This window comes from Protomyctophum bolini (genome assembly GCF_963924005.1).
Source record: "Protomyctophum bolini genome assembly, chromosome: 10".
Taxonomy (NCBI): Eukaryota; Metazoa; Chordata; class Actinopteri; order Myctophiformes; family Myctophidae; genus Protomyctophum; species Protomyctophum bolini.
Window position 1 is genome coordinate 17389029 of NC_137871.1, and position 27028 is coordinate 17416056.

The 27028-nt window shown below is 42.4% G+C and overlaps 4 protein-coding genes across 6 annotated transcripts in view; all 4 read right to left on the reverse strand.

Moving 5' to 3' along the window:
* LOC308322188 (protocadherin beta-7-like) overlaps positions 1-27028 on the reverse strand; it is a gene marked incomplete at both ends in the record, with an annotated part of 175041 nt that overhangs the window by 48532 nt on the left and 99481 nt on the right. The window lies entirely within an intron of this gene.
* The window catches only part of LOC308322088 (protocadherin alpha-C2-like), a 117478-nt gene that overhangs the window by 38516 nt on the left and 51934 nt on the right, over positions 1-27028 (reverse strand). The window lies entirely within an intron of this gene.
* LOC308322106 (protocadherin alpha-3-like) lies at positions 55-16359 on the reverse strand (the record flags this gene model as incomplete). Its single annotated transcript, XM_080773304.1, has 2 exons — positions 15778-16359; positions 55-1932 (listed from the first exon to the last, which is right to left on the reverse strand). The coding sequence occupies exons 1-2, from the start codon at positions 16297-16299 to the stop codon at positions 55-57; spliced, it is 2400 nt and encodes a 799-aa protein (XP_080629430.1). The 5' UTR covers positions 16300-16359.
* On the reverse strand, positions 17086-19488 carry LOC308322876 (protocadherin alpha-2-like; the record flags this gene model as incomplete). The annotated part of the gene is made up of 1 exon (XM_080774365.1): positions 17086-19488. The coding sequence occupies one exon, from the start codon at positions 19486-19488 to the stop codon at positions 17086-17088; it is 2403 nt and encodes an 800-aa protein (XP_080630491.1).

Genomic DNA, 27028 nt, shown 5'->3' on the forward strand with positions numbered 1-27028 from the left:
TGGGTGAAGTTGTCCTTTAAATAAACAAAATAGAGGACTTTAGCCACATTTAGACTAATGTAATCTTACCTTCTCTTTATTAGGTAAAGTCTGGGTCCGGTTATAAGTGTCCCCATCATTAATACTAATGAGTTCTGCATCTACAGGTGGATAAGGCGCAGGGAAAACCACTACGTCACTCTTCAGTGTGTCAGAGCTGAAACACACGTCATACTGCTGAGTAGATTTAGAGTAAGACCAGCTCCCGTCCGGATGGGTGGTGATCATTGGGGCGCCATACCGACTGAAATCGCTGTCTGTCCTGCTGTGACATTTGACAGCTATTAAACTGATGAGGCTCAGTAGAAAGATCACAGAAACAGATGCAATGGCGATCAGTAAATACAAGTTTAAATCAGAGAAGCTCTCCTCCTTCATTGGCAGGTGTCTAAATGAAGTCTGAATTTCTCCTGTATTTTCAACCACCACTACATCAATAGACACAGTAGCTGACAGGGAAGGTTCTCCGTTATCAGAAACCAACACCACTAACGGGTGGGTTTTCAGGTCATTGTCACTCATTCGTCTCTTGGTTCTGATTTCTCCAGTACTGGTTCCAATTCGAAAGAGGTTATTTCCCTTTGGCTCAGTGATGTGATAAGAAAGCAGAGCATTGTAGCCAGAATCTGCGTCTACAGCTCTGATCTTGGCCACAAAGTATCCAGCTTCAGCAGAATAAGGAATGTTCTCACTGTTAACAGATCCGTGTTCAGAATAGGGCACGAGGATCCCGGGACTGTTGTCATTCTCATCCAGAATGAAAACGTTTACAGTCACATTGCTGCTGAGCGAAGGAACTCCATGATCTGTGGCCTGAACTATGAACTCAAATGTGTTTAACTCTTCATAGTTAAAAGACTGTAGGCTGACTACATCTCCTGTTTCTGAATTTACATTTATCATAGAGGCTATCAATGTGTTTTTAGGGGAATTGTCACTGATAGAAAATGTTACTTTTGCATTTTCATCTACATCAGCATCATGCACAGCTATTGTATAAATAATGGCTCCAACTGGACTGTTCTCTTTTACATAGATATTGATAGTGGATTCTGAAAAACTAGGTCGGTTGTCATTTACATCAGAAACATATACTGTAATAACACTGGTAGTGGAGAGGGGTGGAGTCCCCTCATCAATAGCTATGATGGTGACATTATATCGAGAATCCCTTTCTCTGTCAAGTTGTCCATCTACAACTAGGGAATAATGATTTTTATATGAATTCTTAACTGTAAACGGTACAGAATCTATCACTTTAACCTGAACGACGCCATTTTTGCCCGCATCGTTATCCTTTACCGTTACAAGTCCAACCATTGTGCCCATTGGCGCGTTCTCTTTGACAATATTGACTAAGGATGTAACTGATATTTCTGGTGGATTATCATTAACATCAGTGATCTCCACGAGAACTTTACAAAGAGAAGCTCTCGGATTTGGCCCTTTGTCTTTGGCTTGGACCCGAATTTCAACTGCATTGTTTTGTTCATGATCCAATTGTCCTTTCACTGTAATTTCCCCGGTGGCTGAATTAATGTCAAATATGGCAACGTTGTTATCATTATCGTGGTTAATAAAGGAATATACGATTTCCCCATTGAGATCCTCATCTAAATCTTGAGCATGTACTGAAATAACAGAAGCGCCGTATGGCGTATTCTCTGCCACCCGGGCTTTGTATAAAGGTTTACTAAAGATAGGAATATTATCATTAACATCTTTCACATTGACAGTGATCTGTAATGTTCCTGATCTAGGAGGCTTTCCTCCATCTATAGCAGTCAATGTTAGTTTAATCACTGGCTGTTTCTCTCTGTCTAATGCTTTTTGCAGCACTAATTCACTAGATACACTCTTTTCTCCACCACTTTGTACATCCAGAGAGAAATGCTCATTTTGGCTCAATTTGTAGTTCTTTACCGAGAAACTGCCCACATCTGCGTCAAACGCGTTTGGCAAGGGAAATATTTCCCCTGTATAAGCTGACTCAGACACATTCAAAATGATTCCAAGTGTTCTAAAAGAAGGTGCGTTGTCGTTTATGTCCAATATTTTAACCTCGAATCTATAAAGATTCAACGGCGAGTTCACGATGGCTTCCAATTCAAATGAACACTTCACGTTACGAAAGCAGAGCTCGTCTCGGTCTATTCTCTCTTTCACTGAAATAATCCCAGTCTTCAGGTTTACATCAAAATATTTGGCATGAAGTCCGGATATCTGAAAGCCACGAGTTTCCAATTCTTGAACGTCTAGTTGCAGATCTTTTCCTAAATTTCCAACAATGGTGCCCGGATTCGATTCCTCCGAAACGGAATACACAGTCTGTGTTGCAGCGATATCCCATATATGGGCGAAAGAAAGATAACATATTAAAGACGTTAAAACATTGCCCAGGTGCATCATTCTGTCAATATCCATGTATCCAGATTAATAAAAACAATGGCTATCAGCGATCACATTGCTGCATAAGTATGCATGCGTCCAAGTTAGAGAGCCCGTGGCCATGCAACCGCCAATGCATGGGTATACGATGAACAAAGAATTATCATCCTTCTATGCCTTATAACAGGGGAGGAGCCACAGCCACTCAAAACTACCAGATAGCGGCATCTTGTGGAAATACATTCAATACAAATAGTACAGCAATGTTAGATACATGGGCTATGTTGTGACCGTCATGAGTATTGCAATATATTAAACACCATAGTTTGATGCCAGCCTGGGACGTATAAGCAAACTGTGCTTGCACTCTACACGTAAAGGTGCATGGTGGTGCTCAATACACGATTTCAGCACCATGGCTGTGGACAGCACACTACAGAGCTACAAGCCAGGGAAATTAGAACAGCCCATGCAGTTTCAATTCACATTTCACTGTATAAACGGTACCGGTATAGGCCTACCGAAAATGCATGAATGTAGCCTCTATATAAAATAGGGGAAGTATTTTTCACGTGTCTTACCTTCTCTTTGTTTGGTAATGTCTGAGTCATATACGTGTCCCCTCCATTAATACTGATCAGTTCCGCATCTACTGGCGGGAAAGGTGTGGGGTAAACCACCACGTCACTCTTCAGTGTGTCTGAGCTGAAACACACGTCATACTGCTGGGTAGATTTAGAGTAAGACCAGCTCCCGTCAGGGTGGGTGGTGATCATTGGGGGGCCATACCGACTGAAATCGCTGTCTGTCCTGTGGCATTTGACAGCTATTAAACTGATCAGGCTCAATAGAAAGATCACTGACACTGATGCAATGGCGATCAATAAATACAGGTTTAAATCAGAGAAGCTCTCATCCTTCACTGGCACATGTCTGAATGGAGTCTCAATGTCACCTGTATTTTCAACCACCACTACATCAATAGACACAGTAGCTGACATGGAAGGTTCTCCATTATCAGAAACTAACACCACTAATGGGTGTGTTTTCAGGTCATTGTCACTCATTCGTCTTTTAGTCCTGATTTCTCCAGTGCTGGTTCCGATGCGAAAGAGGGTATTTCCCTTTGGCTCAGTGATGTGATAAGAAAGCAGTGCATTGTAGCCAGAGTCTGAATCCACAGCTCTGATCTTGGCCACAAAGTATCCAGCTTCAGCAGAATACGGAATGTTCTCACTGTTAACAGAGCCGTGTTCAGAATAGGGTGAGAGGATTCCGGGACTGTTGTCATTTTCATCCAGGATAAAAACGTTCACAGTCACGTTGCTGCTGAGCGGAGGAACACCAGAGTCTGTGGCCTGAACTTTAAACTGGAACGTGTTTAACTCCTCGTAGTTAAATGACTGCAGGATGATAATATCTCCAGTCTCTGAATTTATGTTTACAACTGATTTTATTGGAATACCTTTCGAACCACCATCTAATGACGAATATGTTATTTTTGCATTCTCTTCTACATCTGGATCAACTGCAGTTATGGTATAAATTGTAGCTCCAACTGGACTATTCTCTTTCACGTAAACATTCATAATTGGGCCAGCAAAACGAGGTGCATTGTCATTAACATCAGAAACATGCACTGTAATAACCGTAGTGCTGGAGAGAGGCGGAGTCCCTTCATCAGTAGCAACGATGGTGACGTTATATTCAGAAGCACGCTCTCTATCAATATCCCCGTCTACTATTAGAGAATAATAGTTTTTGTAGTTTGATTTCAGTTTAAAGGGCACCGACCCAACTATTTTACAGTTGGTGAAACCATTATTGCCCCCATCTTTATCATTAACGGTTACTAAAGCGACTACTGTTCCAAACTCAGCATCCTCTTTAACTGGGCTCATAAGCGACGTCATCACGATGTCCGGAGTATTATCGTTGACATCAATTACTTCTATTAGCATTTTTCCGTGCACACTACGAGAGGGTGTCCCTTTATCTTTTGCTTGGATTCGAATGTCATATGCAGCGTTTTCCTCATAATCCAGGTGTCCCTTTACAGTTATCTCCCCTGTCTCGGGGTTCATGCTAAATAGCTCTGCAGGGTTGAATTTCCCCCTTGCAATGAAAGAATACACAACCTCGCTGTTTACGCCCTCATCTAAATCTGTAGCACTTACGGTTAATATAGAAGTCTGAAATGAAGCGTTTTCTGTAACCCGAGCTTTATACAGAGACTGACTGAATACTGGATTATTGTCATTTACATCCATGACGTTCACAATTATTTGTAACGTTCCCGATCTGGCCCAGCTAACATGTCCATATGGGCCCCACTTGGGTTTTGATATGGGCTATGGGCTATGGGTTTTACCTGGGCCGTGCACCCACTTTTTGCACAGCACCCACCTGTGTTAGCCCATATGGGCTTACGTGGGTTTCTAACTGGGTCTTAGGTCGTATCCAAATGGGCCATTTGATGTCAGAACCATGTGTGCGCCACCTGTGTTTGCCTATATGGGTTTGAACTGGGATCTGACTGGGCCTTAAGTGGGTACCAGCAGGGTGAATTATATTTTACCCATGTAGGCCACACTTGTGTCTGCCCATTAAGGGCTCCAAGTGGGCCGTGCACCCACTTTTCACAAAGCACCCACCTGTGTTAGCCCATATGGGCTTACGTGGGTTTCTAACTGGGTCTTAGGTGGTATCCAAATGGGCCATTTGATGTCAGAACCATGTGTGCGCCACCTGTGTTTGCCTATATGGGTTTGAACTGGGATCTGACTGGGCCTTAAGTGGGTACCAGCTGGGTGAATTATATTTGACCCATGTAGGCCACACTTGTGTCCGCCCATTAAGGGCTCCAAGTGGGCCGTGCACCCACTTTTCACAAAGCACCCACCTGTGTTAGCCCATATGGGCTTACGTGGGTTTCTAACTGGGTCTTAGGTGGTATCCAAATGGGCCATTTGATGTCAGAACCATGTGTGCGCCACCTGTGTTTGCCTATATGGGTTTGAACCGGGAACTGAATGGGCCTTAAGTCGGTTCCAGCTGGGCGAATTATATGCGACCCATGTAGGCCAGACTTGTGTCCGCCCATTAAGGGCTCCAAGTGGGCCGTGCACCCACTTTTCACAAAGCACCCACCTGTGTTAGCCCATATGGGCTTACGTGGGTTTCTAGCTGGGTCTTAGGTGGTGTCCAAATGGGCCATTTGATGTCAGAACCATGTGTGCGTCACCTGTGTTTGCCTATATGGGTTTGAACCGGGATCTGAATGTGGGTTCCAGCTGGGCGAATTAAATGCGACCCATGTAGGCCAGACTTGTATCTGCCCATTAAGGGCTCCAAGTGGGTTTTCACCCAGTATACACTCAGGGCCCAGCTGTGGGTTTTAGGTGGGGTCCAAATTGGCAATTGTATCTCAAACCCATGTAGGCCTCACCTGTGTTTACCTATATAGGCTTGAAGTGGGATCTGAATGGGCCTTTAGTGGAGTCCAACTGGGCACTTTGAGACCGATGTAGATCCCACTTCCAGCAGCACAAGTGGGTAACACCCGGGAACTTTGCCAAAATGGGTTTCAAGTTGGTCCTGAAGGGATTTAAATGGAAGAATTTAGCAGTATATTGACATGAACCCTGTTTAACAACTGCAAACACATTGACACAAGATGTAAAAAGTGCCTAAGGTTTAGCCAATTTAAATTTTACCAGAGTGAAAAAGCTATATCAGAGAATATATCTTTTGACAAAGTTTATTGAAAACATGGTCACATGGAATCTATTGGTTGCAATATAAAGACAAGCTTTGTTCTTTCAGACCAATTTTCTGTTAATGTTTTAACATAACTGTCATAAATGAAACATATGAAAAACAAATTATTCACAAATTGTGTAAATAACACTTGTGTGAAGTGATGGGCGATCATATCATACATCACATTCCGTGCTCAGCCAATCAAATCATCGTACACATTGTTCAGCCAATCAAATTGTCGCAATGGGGTACACACATTGCTACGCCAATCAAATAATAGTTATGTGGAACACACAAACCTGGGCATAGGACGGGCTAGCACCCCTCAAAATAAATAAATAAAACACTATTGCAAGCTTATTGGGCAATGTTGATCATTTTCAAGAACTTGAACCATCAAGTGAAGATAGGGTTAAATTAAAGGATATTTAACTCTCAAACATGTTTGGGGTCATTCTAGCATTGTGGTGTTTTTTGTCACTGTACCCATCCTTTAACAACTAGGAGTAAGGAGCAGCCATTATCTCTGGGAGCTGGCGCTCAGGCAGCAATTAGGGGTTACGAATTTTGCTCAGGGACACTTTGACACATCGCTGGCCTAGCATCGTGCCAGGGACAACCAGGGGCTCTGGGTCCCCAGGCACGTTCACTAACTTGTGAGCACCCAGTTAAGTTGCTTGATTCAGTATTTAAATATTTGATATTCATATTATCAGACACGCCTCCTTCCTATGTAAACCTATGGTAACGTTAAAATCCATTTTAATCATGTTAGATTAATTGAAAACAACACTTAACCTACTGCAAGACATAGATACATTGACAGACAATATGGAGGAAGCACTTATAGAAACCCCAACTGAAGTACTAGGGCAGGACTGGAAGAAAAACAAACCATGGGCCACTGATAACATCCTAGATCTACCGGGAGGCAGTAAAGTGGATCACATAATCCACGTGTGGAAGCATAGATGCAGGGAGAAGACAGGGCAACAATAAAGCAGCCTAGAAAACACAAAATAAACTGAGGACACAACAACATACAGCCACAATAATAGAAGACAAGCATGACTCTACTAACCGAGAAGGATCTTGAAAAAGGAGATATTCAAAGTCAGAATACTGATTGAGAAGCACCTTTAGCACCAGCACAACCTGTACCACAACAGGTAATCCAAGCACTATACCCAAGCAGTGCAGTTCTTATAAACAACATCATGGCGGAAGCACTCATAGAATATCACACCACCATATCCATCAGAGGAAGACCCTACCATCTCCAATGACATCAAACTTATGGCATGGAGATGAAGAGAAAAGTAATAACCTGGTCACCAGCCACAGCCATACAGTACATATATCACCAAGGAACAGGCCACTTGCCTGAAGGAAGTAAAGGGCTTGGGTCCTTTGTGAGTGAAGATGGCAGCTCCACAAAAGATAAAAGCAATAATTGGGATAGCAACATCAGCTATGACTAGACTATACAGTATTTGGAAACATAACAAATAATAAATCAGCTTCTCAGTGAAGCTGAGATTACAAGTCACTTGTAATCTCCACCCTATTCCATTGGCTCTGAAAGCTGGACACTTACAGCAGACACCGAGCACAGGATACAGTCATTTTAAAGCAAGTGTGACAGAAGAATGCTACATATATCGTATAAGAAGACCAGTCAAATGATTATGTTAAGACAGTTTAGCTACCACCCATGCTGGAGAACAGGAGCCTCTACTCTCATGGTCATGTCACAAGACATACCCTCCCTGTCAAAGACAATAGTACAGGGGACAGTGGAGGGAAAGTGGAGAAGAGGCAGACAGGCAGATTAAGTCCTGAGTGGACAACATCAAGGAGTGGACTGGCTGCAGCTTTAAAACCCTGATATGCACAACAGAAGATCGAAAAGCACTGGAGAGTGTCCAAGCATCCACCATGACACCTGTACAACCCCCTAGGCCATGGGATGAGTGAGTGAAAGCAATTTAAACTGTATGGGGCGTTCACAGAAGCCTGTGTAGGCGTTACATTGAGCCCAAACATGTTTGAAATGAAACTCCCCATAACTATTGTAAACAATAATTTTAGAATAGTGTATAAATTGGCAAACTACATGAGGAACTTAAATATTCGGAACACAAAAAGTAAGAGGAACCTGACACAATCACGACTTGACGATCATTTAAAATTGAACACAAAAAAGCCAACTGGAGAAAGAGACAGATTAAACTTGAACTCTCAACTTGAACTAAAATAAGAGGGTTCTTATGAGGAGGTAGTTGTGTGTTGGTGTGTGTGTTACCAAGACTGTGTCAGATGGTGTTTTTTCTATTGGGGCTGTGCCCCATTGTCCTATGTGTTCTCAAGTGCTCCCTCTCCCTCCTTCTGCTGAATGTCCTGTGTGACTGCCACTGTGTTCTTCTTTAGTGTCCCTAAAAATAAATAACAAGAAGCTGACTTAGTAATGCTAGCTTGATTCTTACATTATGAAACATCATGAGACATGTGTATATTTAAAAAATATATATATAATAGAGTGTGATTAGGGACTAATGGATTGGCCACCACAACCATCTTATTAAAGGCCTATTCATAGTCTGGATTTTTTCATAGGCTGTAATACTGTGGCATGCTTCTACTTGTGTACATCAAACATCAAATGTTTTGCCAAACACCATTTCAAGTTAGAATGACAAGAGGAAAGTTCAAGATAAATTTACAGTGGAGCAACCATTATGTGCATGCAATCAAAGGGCCAGATTCTATCGACTATGCATGTGATTGTGATTCGAAACTACATTTTGAAGTGAATATATTTCAACGTACAACTGGTTCCAGTAGGGCGGCTCTGTGTCCCACATTCAGTTGCTCACATTCAGGGTTCCAGCAGCTGATCAGAGTTTCAGTTGGGCAGCAATTCCACTGTGACCCAGGGTTCCTACACATAATTTTACATTTCAAGATGTCAAATTCTCAGTATGTTTATGTTTTTTTTAAATGAAATAAATCTAATTCCATAGTTTACATACTTGCATGAGAACCTCCAGGACACACACTGGGGCTGCTGGTCATACTAAAGTGGCGGACACAGTTGTCTCTCTGGGACACAGTAGTCAGTCCAACGCTGTTCATTCCACAGGGAGGTGTAGGTCACATGTCTTTGCGATGGCCTACAGTACATTCAATAAAGAAAACGTACATTTTAGCAAACATAAAAAACTAACTTTAAGCAGTAGCATGGTGTGGGCCACAATGTCAAACAGCTCAGGAGAAATACAGCATCACATCACATGACATGTGGAGGAGTGAGCGAGCAGGAGTGTGCAGAATTGGAATGTGGCAGCCTGTCAGTCCAACCTACTTGATTCATGCGGACTCACATTTAATCCTCACTTCCTTGCTCAGATCGAGGTGGGACTTATGCGTCTAATAATAGAAGGGAAATTCCAGGTTGTGTGCCAATGTACTTGGCAAACACCCCAACACAGTGGTTTTTAAAGTGGGGTCTGGGGATCCCCAGGGGTCCTTGAGGGGATTCCAGGGGTCTCTACATAAATTATGGATAGTTGCGATCCGAATGGACCCTAATGTTGCTGCAATTCCGAGAACCAAATCCATTTTGTTTGACCACCATAACTGTACACTCTCAGATAATTATGGTGGTCCATATTCTAATGCAGGGGTTCTCAAAGTGGGGTGCGATGACCCCCACGGCCCTATATTGCCACAAAATATTATTAGAACCACTGCCCTAAAACAGCCATTGTTACCTCCTCGGTCGTTTCAACATCAGTCTGTACATCAGATGGAGTCTCTGCTTCTGACGCATGTGTCTTAAAAAGAAAGATCACAAAAACAGGGGAAAGAGACATTAAAGTTAAAGCAATATTATGCCGAACCTTTGAATAGCATAGGGCTATCATACGCCTATCATATAGCCTCTCATTGCCTACTTACTTACACACTTGTAAAAGCTTAAAAGCTACTGGTGGGAAACTTGTCAAAAGTAACAAGTTGGGTTTATGATGACAATATTAAAAAACTATGTGAAACGCTAACGGTGGCCTATTTACAGATCTGTCGCACTCCCTATTCCACCAGTTACATAGCAGCTGTATGCTGTGGCATTCTTTTACTAGTGTACATCAAATGTTTTGCAAAATTACATCATTAACTCATTCTAGGCGGGAACCCCTTTTTGTAACGCTACCCTTCTGGTCAGGAACCCCTTTTGTGTTTCTCTACACTATGTACAGTATTCAAAAAATCAAAAAAAAATGATGCCCCTATATAAATATTTGAAGTTTTTCACAAAACTTGGGTCAGGATTTACAAGGATTTTTTTTAATCGGCCTCAGACCAAAATGGGTTAATCCATTAAGATCCGTCACTTTAGTGTTTAACCACATTAACAATTATTTTATACTTTAGCTAATGAGAGGAAAGCTGAGTGACAACGTTTCAGTCTAAAGCTGAAATAAACTGCGGCTCTATAAATGAATACAGTGTGCGGGACATCTTTCCTCTCATTATTTGCTTTTTTTGCCAGCTCTGTCCTTGTAGGTGTCCTTGTAGGTGTGCGCAAGGACTTTTCTCTACATACTTTAGCTAATGAAAAATAGCAGATATGCAAGCTTATAGATTTGCTATTTTTGGAAGAAAATGTAAGTCTTTGAATATATATTCACGATTTTAACTCAAATATTTGCTTCTGGTCGGTCGCTGAAACAAAATATTTTCAGCTTGGGGTCCAGAGGGACATGAAAACATTCAAGCACCACTGATAGGGTTTTCAAAAAACTGGCAGGACTTAAGACATTTTGTAGAATGTGGTCTCATGTAGAAATGTACATTTTAAAAACTAAATTTTACCTTATGCACCATGAAAAAGAAACAGGTTTTGGAACTTCTTGTTATGTCCAGACATGGACACAGAACACAGCTAGTAATTTGTGGACTGGATCACTGGACATCTTCATTTCCAATGTACTTAAACAAATAGACAAAGAGAAGAGAAGAATGAACCAAACACATAAAAACAAAAACATTGATTAATTGAGTAACTTAACTATATGAAATCGCATTGCTTTTTCCCATGCCTGCGTATACGCACACTCACAGTCACATTGACTTTATGATCAATCAAATCAATTTTTTTGTCGAAGCGTCGATCTCCAAAACCGTGATCGAAGGTCAGCCCTACTCTGTACCACCCCTCTGAGTGTACAGACTTGTACACTCAGAGTTAAAGACCTGTCAGGGTCCATTTGGTTCCATGTGTTACACTCTCAGACAGTTACAGACCTTATAAGGGTCTATTTGGTTCCTGTACTATCAATCATTTAGCTGGGGACCCCCTGGAACTCCCTCAATACAGTAGGACCCCACTTTGAGAACCATATGGTTATCCCACCTGGCTCCCACATAGGAGCCAGGTGAGCCCACCTCTAAACCACATGGGACCCATGTTGGCGTGCTGGCTGGGCACTGGAAACAGACCTGTAAATATATAGATATAGATTAACTGATATGTAAATATCAGTTCATCTTATGTGCTGTGTTTCAGGGTTGAGCTGCTTAACGACCACACTGTTTTAAAAACGTTTTACTACCGGTATTATTATTATAATTTGGTGGTACTATCAATCATTTGTGTTTCGGGACCGACACACATGCATGTGGACACATCACATTACTACTGTTGTTAGCTAAGCTTACCCAAGCACTGTATAGCCACTTCCAAATGCCAGCAGCTAACTCATTTTAGTTATTGAATCAAAATGCACAGCAGATAACAGAAGTTAAATGTAGATGTACTCATCGCAAAAATAATGATAGTCAAATGAATAGGCATGCTAGCTCTTACCTACATGTCCTGTAGCAGTAGCTGCCTGTACATTGCATGGACACGCACCGGCGTCTCCTGGTCTTCTGCTGCGAGACCTGACCTGAGCCCTGGTCGACGTCTTCTTTGTCTTTTTGCGGGCACGGCCCCTTTCCTCGTCCATAACGCTGGTATATACAGTATAGTGTATAGTAGCCTATATTATATATAGCCGCGCCGCGCCGGTTGATCAACAAAGCCGCGCTTCTTCCATGTCAGTGACAGCCAGGCAGTGAAAGAAAGAACTAACTTCGAGATAGTTGCCTGTTGACTCAGGAGCCAATCACTGCAACCAACGTCACACAGTCAGTCATAGTATGACCACACAGCCAATCACATCCAAGCGGGACTTGCAATGCACTCTGGGTGTTTTACTGGGTTGCCAAACCACCTGCCATTTCAAAGTATTTTAGTACATAGGCTTAATGGGGGGGAGATTTTTTTATTTATTCAAACCTGGTAGCCTAACCATATGTGGTTTTAACTTAGAACTGGTCACTCATGTCTGGGTCCTATATAGGTTATGTATGGGCTAAATGGGCATGGGTTAGAACTGGTCACTCATGTCTGGGTCCTATATAGGTTATGTATGGGCTAAGTGGGCATGGGTTAGAACTGGTCACTCATGTCTGGGTCCTATATAGGTTATGTATGGGCTAAGTGGGCATGGGTTAGAACTGGTCACTCATGTCTGGGTCCTATATAGGTGATGTATGGGCTAAGTGGGCCTGGGTTAGAACTGGTCACTCATGTCTGGGTCCTATATAGGTTATGTATGGGCTAAGTGGGCATGGGTTAGAACTGGTCACTCATGTCTGGGTCCTATATAGGTTATGTATGGGCTAAATGGGCATGGGTTAGAACTGGTCACTCATGTCTGGGTCCTATATAGGTTATGTATGGGCTAAGTGGGCATGGGTTAGAACTGGTCACTCATGTCTGGGTCCTATATAGGTTATGTATGGGCTAAATGGGCATGGGTTAGAACTGGTCACTCATGTCTGGGTCCTATATAGGTTATGTATGGGCTAATAATACATGGGTGACCAGTGCTAACCCATGCCCACTTAGCCCATTTAAACCCATAAGGGACCCAGGTTTCGTAAATGTTTCGTTATTTGTCTAACCTCTTTAACGCTTATAAGTCAAAAACCGTTCGATATTACGGGCCCATCTTTTAGTATGTTATATAGCTTGTCGGGACGAACAATCTGATATGTGGTTCGCCACACACGGTCGTGTGCTTTAGGAGCTTAGGGTTACACTTTGAAGCGCGATAGCTCCTCCCACAAAGGTCGTAAATAAAAGTTAGTTGCATCCACGCGTAGCTATCGATAAGACGAACGCCCTGATATGTGTCTCCTTGCTGGTACTCAATTTTAAATTTAGCATTTCAACCATAAACACACTCTTTGGTTCACTATGTCTATAAGGCTTTCAGACAGGTAACCCTAGGGTTACCTAGGGTTAGGGTTACGGGCTACGGGGGTCGCACGACAATGGCGGACATATCGGAGCGTAGATCTCGGAAAACTGAACACGCCCATGTCAATTACTTGGCTGACGGACGTATCGTTCTCGAGCTATCGCGCGTTGAAAACTAACCCTAGGGTTAGCCAATTAAGAGAACCGTAAGTCCCTGTGCTGGGAAACAGATATCAGCGTCTTCAGCTCGTCGTGCTGAGTCCGAAAATGGTCTCGGTTTTTTCCACAACATTTCGGGGGGCTGGGGACAGGAAGTTGGCGTTTACACCCACTTCCTGACGTCGTAGAGAGATAAGACCACCACCGTTGGAATCGGGGCAAAAAAGTAAGTGGGAATACATGCCCCTTTATTAGAAAAAATCACAGGAAATATGTTGTTTTTGGATGCAAAGGTGACATTTTTACAAACTTTGCGCCCTTTTTCACCACTTTCCCCACAAGGGACCCAGGTGTGGATGCCCAGTTCTTACCCATGCACACTTAGCCCATACATAACCTATATAGGACCCAGACATGGGTGACCAGTTCTAACCCACGCACACTTAGCCCATATATATCCCACAAGACGCCCATATATGGATGACCAGTTCCAACCCACGCCCACTTAGCCCATATATATCCCACAAGGGACCCATACATGGGTGACCAGTTCTAACCCATGCCCACTAAGCCCATAAATAACATATATAGGACCCAGAAATGGGTGACCAGTTCTAACCCTTGCCCACTAAGCCCATAAATAACCTATATAGGACCCAGACATGGGTGACCAGTTCTAACCCACGCACACTTAGCCCATATATATCCCACAAGGGACCCAGGTGTGGATGCCCAGTTCTTACCAATGCACACTTAGCCCATACATAACCTATATAGGACCCAGACATGGGTGACCAGTTCTAACCCACGCACACTTAGCCCATATATATCCCACAAGGGATCCAGGTGTGGATGCCCAGTTCTTACCAATGCACACTTAGCCCATACATAACCTATGTAGGACCCAGACATGGGTGACCAGTTCTAACCCATGCCCACTAACCCCATAAATAACATATATAGGACCCAGAAATGGGTGACCAGTTCTAACCCATGCACACTTAGCCCATATATATCCCACAAGAGGCCCATATATGGATGACCAGTTCTAACCCATGCCTACTTAGCCCATATATATCCCACAAGGGACCCATACATGGGTGACCAGTTCTAACCCTTGCCCACTAAGCCCATAAATAACCTATATAGGACCCATACATGGGTGACCAGTGCTAACCCATGCCCACTTAGCCCATATACACCCATAAGGGACCCAGGTGTTGGTGACCTGTTCTAACCCATGCCCACTTAGCCCATGAATAACCCACAAGGGACCCAGGTGTGGATGCCCAGTTCTTACCCATGCACACTTAGCCCATACATAACCTATATAGGACCCAGACATGGGTGACCAGTTCTAACCCATGCCCACTTAGCCCATACATAACATATATAGGACCCAGACATGGGTGACCAGTTCTAACCCATGCCCACTTAGCCCATACATAACCTATATAGGACCCATACATGGGTGACCAGTGCTAACCCATGCCCACTTAGCCCATATAAACCCATAAGGGGCCCAGGTGTTGGTGACCAGTTCTAACCCATGCCCACTTAGCCCATGAATAACCCACAAGGGACCCAGGTGTGGATGCCCAGTTTTTACCCATGCACACTTAGCCCATGCATAACCTATATAGGACCCAGACATGGGTGACCAGTTCTAACCCATGCCCACTTAGCCCATACGTAACCCATATGGGACACAGACATGCGTGCCCAGTTCTAACCCATGCCCGCTTAGCCCATATATATCCCACAAGGGACCCATACATGTTGACCAGTTCTAACCCATGCCCACTTGGCCCATTTGTAACCCATATCGAACCCACAATATTTGCCCAGTTCAAGCCCATGCCCACTTAGCCCACATAGAACCTACCTGGAACCCAGTATAATTGCCCAGTTCTAGCCCATGCCCACTTGGTACCCATAAACACACATACACCCCATATGGTGCCCACATGGACATGTTAGCTGGGGGGTGGCTTTCCTCCATCAACAGCAGTCAATACAAGTTGGATAACGGGCTGGTTCTCTCTGTCTAAAGCTTTCTGTAACACCAACTCGGCAGACACACTATCTCCACCGCTTTGTAAATCCAGTGAGAAATGTTCATTCGGGCTCAGTTTGTAGCTCTTCACGGAGTTACTGCCTGTATCAGGATCGTCTGCTATGGGGAGCAAGTACCTCTCTCCAGTGAAGGAAGATTCAGAAATATTGAATGTCTTTACCTTTTCAGGGAACGATGGTGCATTATCATTAATATCAATGATTTGAACTTCTATGCGATGCAGATGCACGGGATGGCTCAGAATGGCCTCAGTGTTCAATGAACACTTTGGCATATTCGAGCAAAGCTCTTCACGATCTATCCTATCGGCAACATAAAGGGTGCCCGTTTTCAAATCCACATCGAAATATGTCTTTGATTTTCCCAAAACAACCCGCAAATCCCTATATTCCAGTTCTTGAATGTTGACATTTAAATCCTTAGCGAGATTTCCCACGACCGTGCCTTTGTCTACCTCCTCTGAAACGGAGTAAGATATCTGAGCTGCAACCCAGTCAGACAAACAAAGAATAGCCAGGCAATGTATCCAAATGATTTCGGAGTGTCTTCCAATACGACCCATCGCTGCTTTAAAATAAACGAATTATGCCCATGACAGTGTGCTTGCAAGCAACATGTTCTATAACAACCTATATATCCTCACGGTCTCACTGATATTCGCGTTCTCTTCACAAAGCCCTCGCACACTATACAGTTTTCACTTGGAGAGGAGGAGTCTATAAGCCATTAATACAAATATATGGTCTCGAGCGACGCCAAGTGTTACAGTATCGTTCAAACAAAAATAAATTGAGATTGAGTGATACTTTTGATGGAAATATTTAATATATGTCAACGTTATAGCATTATGCCATGAAAACATCAGACACCATAATATAGCTTAAAATAAGAGATGAGCTGTATTGATATGTAAACAAATGTTAGGCTGAAATGAGCCTCTCTAAAGGCCATTTTGTCACGCGCTCGCTTAATGTCATATTGCATATTGTTTCTGCCTTCAAATGCATTTTCTCAAAAGCATCATGCCCTGAATGAATCAGCTTGCTTAAGTTATGATACAGCGGATAAATAATTGATCAAATAGAACTTTGTGGGGCACTTGGTGTAAAGTTACAGGGACACAAATCACACTCGTGTAAAGTGAGTGGCGCCCACATCGGCCACATGACGTTTCACGACACGTCTCATTTAACTGCTGCCTAAAAGCCATGCATCCTCGAAAATAAATTAATATTAATAATAATAAGGCTAATAATAATAATAGATTCTTTGTAAATTAAATAGACCTACATAATAATATATTTATTGTTAGCCATGATTATGATGATTAAGAATATTATACGTTTTTTCAGTGGCTTACCTTTTCTTTGTTTGGTAAAGTCTGGGTCCGGCTATAAGTGTCCCCATCAGTAATACTAATGAGTTCTGCATCTACAGGTGGATAAGGGGCAGGGAAAACCACTACGTCACTCTTCAGTGTGTCAGAGCTGAAACACACGTCATACTGCTGAGTAGATTTAGAGTAAGACCAGCTCCCGTCAGGATGGGTGGTGATCATTGGGGCGCCGTACCTGCTGAAATCGCTGTCTGTCTTGTGGCATTTGACAGCTATTAAACTGATGAGGCTCAGTAGAAAGATCACAGACACTGATGTAATGGCGATCAGTAAATAAAGGTTTAAATCAGAGAAGCTCTCCTCCTTCATTGGCAGGTGTCTAAATGAAGTCTGAATTTCTCCTGTATTTTCAACCACCACTACATCAATAGACACAGTAGCTGACAGGGAGGGTTCTCCGTTATCAGAAACCAACACCACTAACGGGTGAGTTTTCAGGTCATTGTCACCCATTCGCCTCTTAGTCCTGATTTCTCCGCTGCTGGTTCCAATTCGAAAGAGGTTGTTTCCCTTTGGCTCAGTGATGTGATAAGAAAGCAGTGCATTATAGCCAGAGTCTGCATCTACAGCTCTGACCTTGGCCACAAAGTATCCAGCTTCAGCAGAATAAGGAATGTTCTCACTGTTAACAGAGCCGTGTTCAGAATAGGGTGCGAGGATCCCTGGGCTGTTGTCATTCTCATCCAGGATACAAACATTCACAGTCACGTTGCTACTTAGTGGAGGAACACCAGAATCAGTTGCCAGAACATAAAATGTAAATGTGTTCACTTCTTCGTAGTTGAACGACTGGAGACTGACTATTTCTCCACTCGCAGAGTTAATGTTTACCACTGATGAAATGGGAATATTTCTTGAGTAACTCTCTTGCAATGTATACAACAAAATAGCGTTTCCATCTGAATCAGGATCAAATGCACTCACTGTGCAGATAACAGTACCGATAGGACTGTTTTCTTTCACATAAGCATTAATCACAGGCTCTGAAAATCGAGGCGGGTTGTCATTAACATCTGCTACATGTACAGTAATAACGCTTGTGGTGGAGAGCGACGGAGACCCTTCATCAGTAGCTATGATGGTGACATTATACTCAGATACACTCTCTCTGTCCAGCGGTCCATCTACTACCAATGAATAATCATTTTTGTAATTTAACGTGAGCTTAAAAGGAGTAGGCCCAACAAGTTTACAACTGGTCTGCCCATTCATTCCTCCATCTGAGTCGCTCACAGCAACCAAGGCCACAATTGTTCCCAAACCTGCGTCTTCCTTCACGGGGGTCATGAGTGACGTCACAGATATCTTTGGCGAATTATCATTGGCATCTGTAATTTCTATTAATAATTTAGCGTTTGCACTTCGAGGCGGATGGCCTTTGTCGGTTGCCTGAACCCTAACTTCATAAGCAGGTGTGTCTTCATAATCTAAACTACTTTTGACAGTAATTGCACCAGTTTCTGAGTTTATGTCAAATACATCTGATGGATCGACGTTGCCACGTTTGATCAATGAGTAGACGAGCTTACTGTTCATACCCTCGTCTAAATCGGTTGCATTTAGCTTTATTACCACTGTTCCGGGAGCAGCATTTTCACTGACACGCACTTTATATAGCGATTTGCTGAAGGTCGGTGCATTATCATTGGCATCTATAATATGTACCATCAGCTGTAATGTCCCTGATCTTGGAGGTTTACCTCCATCTACAGCGGTCAGAATGAGGTTAATGATAGGTTGTTTTTCTCGGTCTAAAGATTTCTGCAGCACTAACTCAGCGGACACACTGTGGTCTCCACCGCTCTGCACGTCAAGGGAGAAATGCTCATTGGGACTCAGTTTGTAGCTTTTTACCGAGTTGCTGCCTGTGTCTGTATCAACTGCTATTGGAAGTAGATATCGCTCTCCTGGTGATAGCGATTCATGAATATTTAATACGTAAGACTGCTCAATGAAAGCAGGGGAGTTATCATTTATGTCCAAGATATTCACCTCAATGCGATTTACATTCATTGGATTGCTTAATACTGCCTGCATTTTCAGAGAACACTTAATGGTGTTCGGACAAAGCTCGTCTCTGTCTACTCTCTCGTTAACAAAGAGGTTTCCTGTCCGCAAATTCACATCAAAGTATTTCTTACTGTACTCCGACACGATTCGGAGATCCCGTGACTCCAGTTCCTGCACATTGAGATTTAAATCCTTAGCGAGATTCCCCACTACTGTGCCTTTGTTCACCTCCTCAGAAATGGAATAGGATATTTGAGCCGCAGACCAGTCGCAAAGACAAAACAAAGCAGCGATTTGAATCCAGACATATCCATTTTGTTCTCGAAACCCCATCATCATCATCATCATTCGAACCAATAGCAAACAATCATTTAGTTCCAAAGCAGTTGAAAGGCCCCATAGAGAAATACATCCCGTAAAATGTCCAACCCTGTTCACAGAAGCATCAGCATTCGAGTGTGTCTGTTATCAAGCTCATGCCTATGACGTTGTTTTCAGGGAGGAGTTTTGGATATTGTCAGCTGCACTACAGTCGTGTTGTGGTCTCCAGCGACACCACAAGGTTCTCAATAGACCTATCAATTTGAATAATAGCTAAACCTTTTTGAAATACTATGCCAAATGAAAATAACAATAACAATAACAATAATCGCCTAAAAAATACATAAGCAAATAAACTGTACAATAGCCTATACATCTACGGTACCCGTGAAAGACAGACAGACAGACAGACAGACAGACAGACAGACAGACAGACAGACAGACAGACAGACATGATCTGCTAGGTCTCATAGTTAGTGCTCACTGCATTCGCAACAACTATAATGGATACCTAATAAAACATACATCAATGATTAACAAATAGACAAATCAATAAATCATTAAATACATCGATCACCGAAGAAAGTAAGAAGCTGCAGCGAGTTTCACCACGGAGGGAACCAGACAATGCTAAGTTGAGTTCAGCACCATGGACAGAGCTGTTCCACACTACAGCAGACTGCAACACTTCAGCACCATGGACAGAAACTCTGTCAATGTGATATATAGCCTGCTTGCTTGACTATTCCTTTAACCTAAATGTATTATTGTATACTACTTTGTAATTATATGGGAAATCATGCAGTGTTGACTTCAGTAGCCTACAACAACAACAACAAAATATTGATTGAACAAAAGCCATATAGTGTTGATTATTCATCTATACATGGACAAATGGGCTGCTGTTACACGTGTAACTTTAACAGTAAATCCGCAAGTCTGTTTTATAATCTCTTTTTCAGATTATTTTAAACATATAAAATCATGTTAGGTAAATTAATACATGTCATAAAAGGCGCAGTTTCATACCAAAGTACTAAAATGTGATATCCTATATGGAGATAATCATAAAGAATAGGCCTACCTATAAGAAAATGAAAGTTATTATTAGGCCCAATTTTCACGTGCGGCTCCGTCTCTTACCTTATCTTTATTGGGTAAAGTTTGAGTCCGGTTAAAAGTATCCTCACTGTTTATACTGATCAGTTCTGCATCTACAGGTGGATAGGGCGCAGGGAAAACCACTACGTCACTCTTCAGTGTGTCAGAGCTGAAACACACGTCATACTGCTGAGTAGATTTAGAGTAAGACCAGCTGCCGTCAGGATGGGTGGTGATCATTGGAGGGCCATACCGACTGAAATCGTCTTCTGTCCTGTGACATTTGACAGCAATTAAACTGATGAGGCTCAGTAGAAATATCACAGACACAGACGCAATGGCGATCAGTAAATACAGGTTTAAATCAGTAAAGTTATCTTCCTTTGTTGGAATATGTCTATAGGGTGTCTGAATGTCTCCTGTATTTTCAACCACCACTACATCAATAGACACAGTGGCTGACAGGGATGGTTCTCCATTATCAGAAACCAACACCACCAATGGGTGAGTTTTCAGGTCATTGTCACTCATTCGCCTCTTAGTCCTGATTTCTCCGCTGCTGGTTCCAATTCGAAAGAGGTTATTTCCCTTTGGCTCACTGATGTGATAAGAAAGCAACGCGTTGTAGCCAGAGTCTGCGTCTACAGCTCTGACCTTGGCCACAAAGTATCCAGCTTCAGCAGAATACGGAATGTTCTCACTGTTAACAGAGCCGTGTTCGGAATAGGGCACTAGAATTCCAGGACTGTTGTCATTCTCATCCAACACAAAAACGCAAACAGTTGCATTGCTACTAAGAGGGGGGACGCCAGAGTCTGTAGCCTGAACTAAAAACTGAAAAGTGTTCAAATCCTCATAGTTGAATGACTGGAGACTGACTATATCCCCGGTTTCCGAGTTAATGTTTACAACAGATGATATTGGGACATTTCGAGGAGAGCTATTTAACAAAGAATACGTCAATTTTGAGTTTTCATTTGTGTCTGGATCCACTGCGCTAACTGTATATATAACTGCACCTGTGTCACTATTCTCTTTCACGTAAACGTTAACCACTGGATCTGAAAACAGTGGTGGGTTGTCATTAACATCAGAAATGTGGACCGTAATGACACTGGTGCTGGATAGAGGCGGGGTCCCCTCGTCAGCAGCTGTGATGGTGACATTATACTGTGAAACCCTTTCCCTGTCGAGAGGCCCGTTTACTACTAGAGAATAATCATTTTTATAGTTTGATTCAAGTTTAAACGGTGTTGCACCGCTGATTTTACAAGTATTGACGCCATTCTTACCACTATCTTTATCGCTTACAGTGACCAGAGCAATAACAGTTCCTATGTCTGCGTTTTCTTTCACTGGATTTCTGAGGGAAGTAACTGATATCTCTGGGGAATTATCATTTACGTCAATTACTTCGATCAATAACTTACTGTGGGCAATTCGGGGAATATATCCTTTATCTTTAACCTGAACACGGATCTCATATGCAGGTATTTTTTCATGGTCTAACACACCTTTAACTACAATTTCTCCTGTGTCCGAGTTAATATCAAATACATCTGAAGGATCTATGTTTCCACGTTTGATAAATGAATATATTAGTTTTCTGTTTAGCCCGTCATCTAAATCTGAGGCATTTAATTTGATCACTTTTGTCCCAAACGGGGCATTTTCATTCACACTAGCTTTGTACAATGAATGGCTGAAGGTGGGTGTGTTATCATTGACATCGATTACATTTACCACTATTTGCAATGTCCCTGATCTGGGAGGCTTCCCTCCGTCTACAGCGGTCAAAGTGAGTTTAATAACAGACTGTCTCTCCCGATCTAATGCTTTCTGTATCACTAACTCGGCAGAAACACTGCTCTCTCCACCACTCTGTACATCCAGGGAAAAATATTCATTTTGGCTGAGCTTATAACTCTTTACTGAGTTACTGCCTATGTCTGCATCAACTGCTATTGGAAGTAAATATCGCTCACCTGGTAACGATGACTCGGAAATGTTAAAATTATAAGACACCTCGATGAAAGCAGGCACGTTATCGTTTATATCTAAAACATTGACCTCGACGCGGTGTAAATTTATTGGATTGCTTAAAAGCGCCTGGATTTTCAGGGAGCATTTCACTGAGTCCGGGCAAAGCGCTTCTCTGTCTATCCGTTCATAAACAAAGAGGTTTCCCGTGCGTAAATTCACATCAAAATATTTCTGGCTGTAGCCCGACACAATTCGGAGATCTCTTGATTCCAATTCTTGCACATTGAGGTTCAAATCCTTAGCTAGATTTCCCACCACCGTGCCTTTGTTCACCTCCTCAGAAATAGAGTAAGATAGCTGAGCCGCAGACCAGTCACAGAGACAAAGTAATAGAATGATTTTAATCCAAGTAGGGCTTGTCCGTGGTCCTTGAACACCCATTTCTGTTCGAATACAATAATTTAATCCAAACAATCATGTAAGCCTTTTGTTCCAAGAAATGTTGATACATCCGTCATGAATCAAATGAGCCTTTCCCGACATATACGATTCTTTAGTGTGCAAAAGCAGCGAATGTTTCTCCCATCGGAGAATTTGGCTGATGACGTACCATGCAGGGTGGAGTTTTTACAGAATGGCAAATATTTACAGTCTACGGTCTCTAGCGACACCACGTGTTATAGTTTAAGGCTACTCATTAGGAGAATACATTCAAACATGTTTAGTAGGCCTATAGCTTACAAAGAAAAAAACGAAGGTTATTTCAAATAAATTAATCAATATAACATAGGCATGTAGGCCTATATAACGCCTATATGTCCAAATACTATGCCAAACAACAATAACAATAATTACTAGAAATGCACTCTGTCGAGCTGCCACATAATACATAAATAACTGAATCCTTCTGCATATAATCTACCCAAACAAATATAATAGCAAGAAAACGTAACAAGTGCATGTGTGTGTGCATGCATGCATGCATGCATGCATGCGTGTGTGTGTGTGTGTGTGTGTGTGTGTGTGTGTGTGTGTGTGTGTGTGTGTGTGTGTGTGTGTGTCTCTCAGCGAATTTCACCACAAAGTTCAGCCCCATGGACAGAGCTATACAGCAGGCTGAAACTGTTCAGCACCATGGACAGAGCTATACAGCAGGCTGAAACTGTTCAGCACCATGGACAGAGCTATACAGCAGGCTGAAACTGTTCAGAACCATGGACAGAGCTATACAGCAGGCTGAAACTGTTCAGTACCATGGACAGAGCTATACAGCAGGCTGAAACTGTTCAGCACCATGGACAGAGCTATACAGCAGGCTGAAACTGTTCAGCACCATGGACAGAGCTATACAGCAGGCTGAAACTGTTCAGCACCATGGACAGAGCTGCCAGAGTAAAAGAAAGAAGAGATAATAAAACTGACAAATAAGTAGCCTGCTTGTTTGACTTCCTTTAACCTATTACATTTACATGTAAATCAATTCAGTTGTAAAATTTGACATTACGTTAATGCAAAAACCAGATAAATGCAGATAAAAGTCACACATTGCCCAAATACAATGTCTCATTGCTCCTTTATAACTTAGGGGTTTATGTGTAAAAATGAATTAAATCACATCACTGCGCATGAACACAAAATAAGTTTATTTTCAGTTTCAGCCACGTCTCTTACCTTATCTTTGTTGGGTAAAGTTTGTGTCCGGCTAAAAGTATCCTCACTGTTAATACTGATCAGTTCTGCATCTACAGGTGGATAGGGCGCAGGGAAAACCACTACGTCACTCTTCAGTGTGTCTGAACTGAAACACACGTCATACTGCTGAGTAGATTTAGAGTAAGACCAGCTCCCGTCAGGATGGGTGGTGATCATTGGGGCGCCATACCGACTGAAATCGTCGTCTGTCCTGTGACATTTGACAGCAATTAAACTGATGAGACTCAGTAGAAAGATCACAGACACAGACGCAATGGCGATCAGTAAATACAGATTTAAATCAGAAAAGTTATCATCCTTTGTTGGAATATGTCGGTATGGTGTCTGAATGTCTCCTGCATTTTCAACCACCACTACATCAATAGACACAGTCGCTGAGAGGGATGATTCTCCGTTATCAGACACTAACACCACCAATGGATGAGTTTTCATGTCATTGTCACTCATTCGCCTCTTAGTCCTGATTTCTCCGCTGCTGGTTCCAATTCTAAAGAGGTTAGTTCCCTTTGGCTCAGTGATGTGATAAGAGAGCAGTGCATTGTAACCAGAGTCTGCATCTACAGCTCTGATCTTTGCCACAAAGTATCCAGCTTCAGCAGAATACGGAATGTTCTCACTATTAACTGAGCCATGTTCAGAATAGGGCGCAAGAATCCCTGGGCTGTTGTCATTCTCATCCAGGATAAAAACATTCACAGTCACGTTGCTACTTAGCGGAGGAACACCAGAATCAGTTGCCAGAACATAAAATTGAAATGTTTTCACTTCTTCGTAGTTGAAAGACTGGAGACTGACTATGTCTCCACTCGCAGAGTTAATGTTTACAACAGATGAAATCGGGACATTTCTTGGGTAACTCTCTTGCAATGTGTAGAACAAAATTGCGTTTCCCTCTGAATCAGGATCAAATGCATTTACTGTGCAAATGACAATACCAATAGGACTGTTTTCTTTCACATAAGCATTAATCACAGGATCTGAAAATCGAGGCGGATTGTCGTTCACATCTGCTATGTTTACAGTAATAAAGCTTGTGGTGGAGAGCGACGGAGACCCTTCATCAGTAGCTATGATGGTGACATTATACTCGGAGACACTCTCTCTGTCCAGCGGTCCATCTACTACTAATGAATAATCATTTTTGTAGTTTAATGCTAGTTTAAAGGGAACTTGTCCCATAAGTTTACAACTGGTGAGACCGTTGTTCCCTCCGTCTGCATCGCTCACTGTGACCAGAGCGACTATTGTTCTCAGCTCAGCATCTTCTTTCACGGGGGTCATGAGTGACGTCACTGATATTTCAGGCGCATTATCGTTGATATCTATAATCTCTATTAGGAGTTTAGCATGTGAACTACGAGGCAAACTGGCTTGGTCCATTGCCTGAACCCTAACATCATAAGCAGGTGTGTTTTCATAATCTAAACTACCCTTAACAGTAATTTCTCCAGTTTCTGAGTTCATAAAAAATATATCTGATGGATCGTTGTTCCCACGTTTGATCAATGAATAGACGATTTTACTGTTCATACCTTCGTCTAAATCTGTCGCATTTAGCTTTATTACCACTGTCCCTGTAGCAGCATTTTCACTGACACGCACTTTATATAGTGGTTTGCTGAATGTAGGAGGATTATCATTAACATCCATTACATTCACTATTATCTTTAATGTCCCTGATCTTGGAGGTTTACCTCCATCTACAGCAGTCAGAATAAGGTTAATAATAGGCTGTTTTTCTCTGTCTAAAGATTTCTGCAACACTAAATCGGCAGACACACTGTGGTCTCCACCGCTCTGCACGTCAAGGGAGAAATATTCATTTGGACTCAGCTTGTAGCTCTTTACCGAGTTGCTGCCTGTGTCTGTGTCGACTGCTATTGGAAGTAAATATCGCTCTCCTGGTGATAGCGATTCAGAAATATTTAACACATAAGACTGCTCAATGAACGCAGGGGAGTTATCATTTATGTCCAAAATATTAACCTCAATGCGATTTACATTCATTGGATTGCTTAATACTGCCTGTATTTTCAGAGAGCATTTAATTATGTTCGGGCAAAGCTCGTCTCTGTCTATCCTTTCGTTAACAAAGAGGTTTCCTGTCCGCAAATTCACATCAAAGTATCTCTTACTGTACGCCGAAACAATTCGGAGATCCCGTGACTCCAGTTCCTGCACATTGAGATTTAAATCCTTAGCGATATTCCCCACTACTGTGCCTTTGTTCACCTCCTCAGAAATGGAATAGGATATTTGAGCCGCAGACCAGTCAAAAAGACAAAACAAAGCAGCGATTTGACTCCAGACATATCCATTTTGTTCTCGAAAACCCTTCATCATCCGAACAAAAAGCCACAATCGCAAATAATCATTTAATTTCTGAAGTATAGTTGACTGGTCCGATAGAGAAATACATCCCGTAAAATGTCCAACCCTTTTCTCGAAGTGTGTCTGTTATCAAGCTCATGCCTATGACGACATTTTCAGGGAGGAGTTTTAGATTGCACTCGTTTTGTGGTCTCCAGCGACGCCACACGGTTCTCAATAGACATTCATTTGAAAAAAAAGCAAAACACACTGTATCTACAATATAATCTAACCCGTGAAATAAAACAAGTACAATGGATAAAACGAATTATAACTAGAACTGCACTCTGTCGAGTGCCTACTTGCTTGTTGCACACTAGTAGGCCATGCGCAAGCAGAGCGCGCAAAGTAGCCTACTGTCGACCGCTACAAACTGTCAAATCTCAGCTTCTCTGCA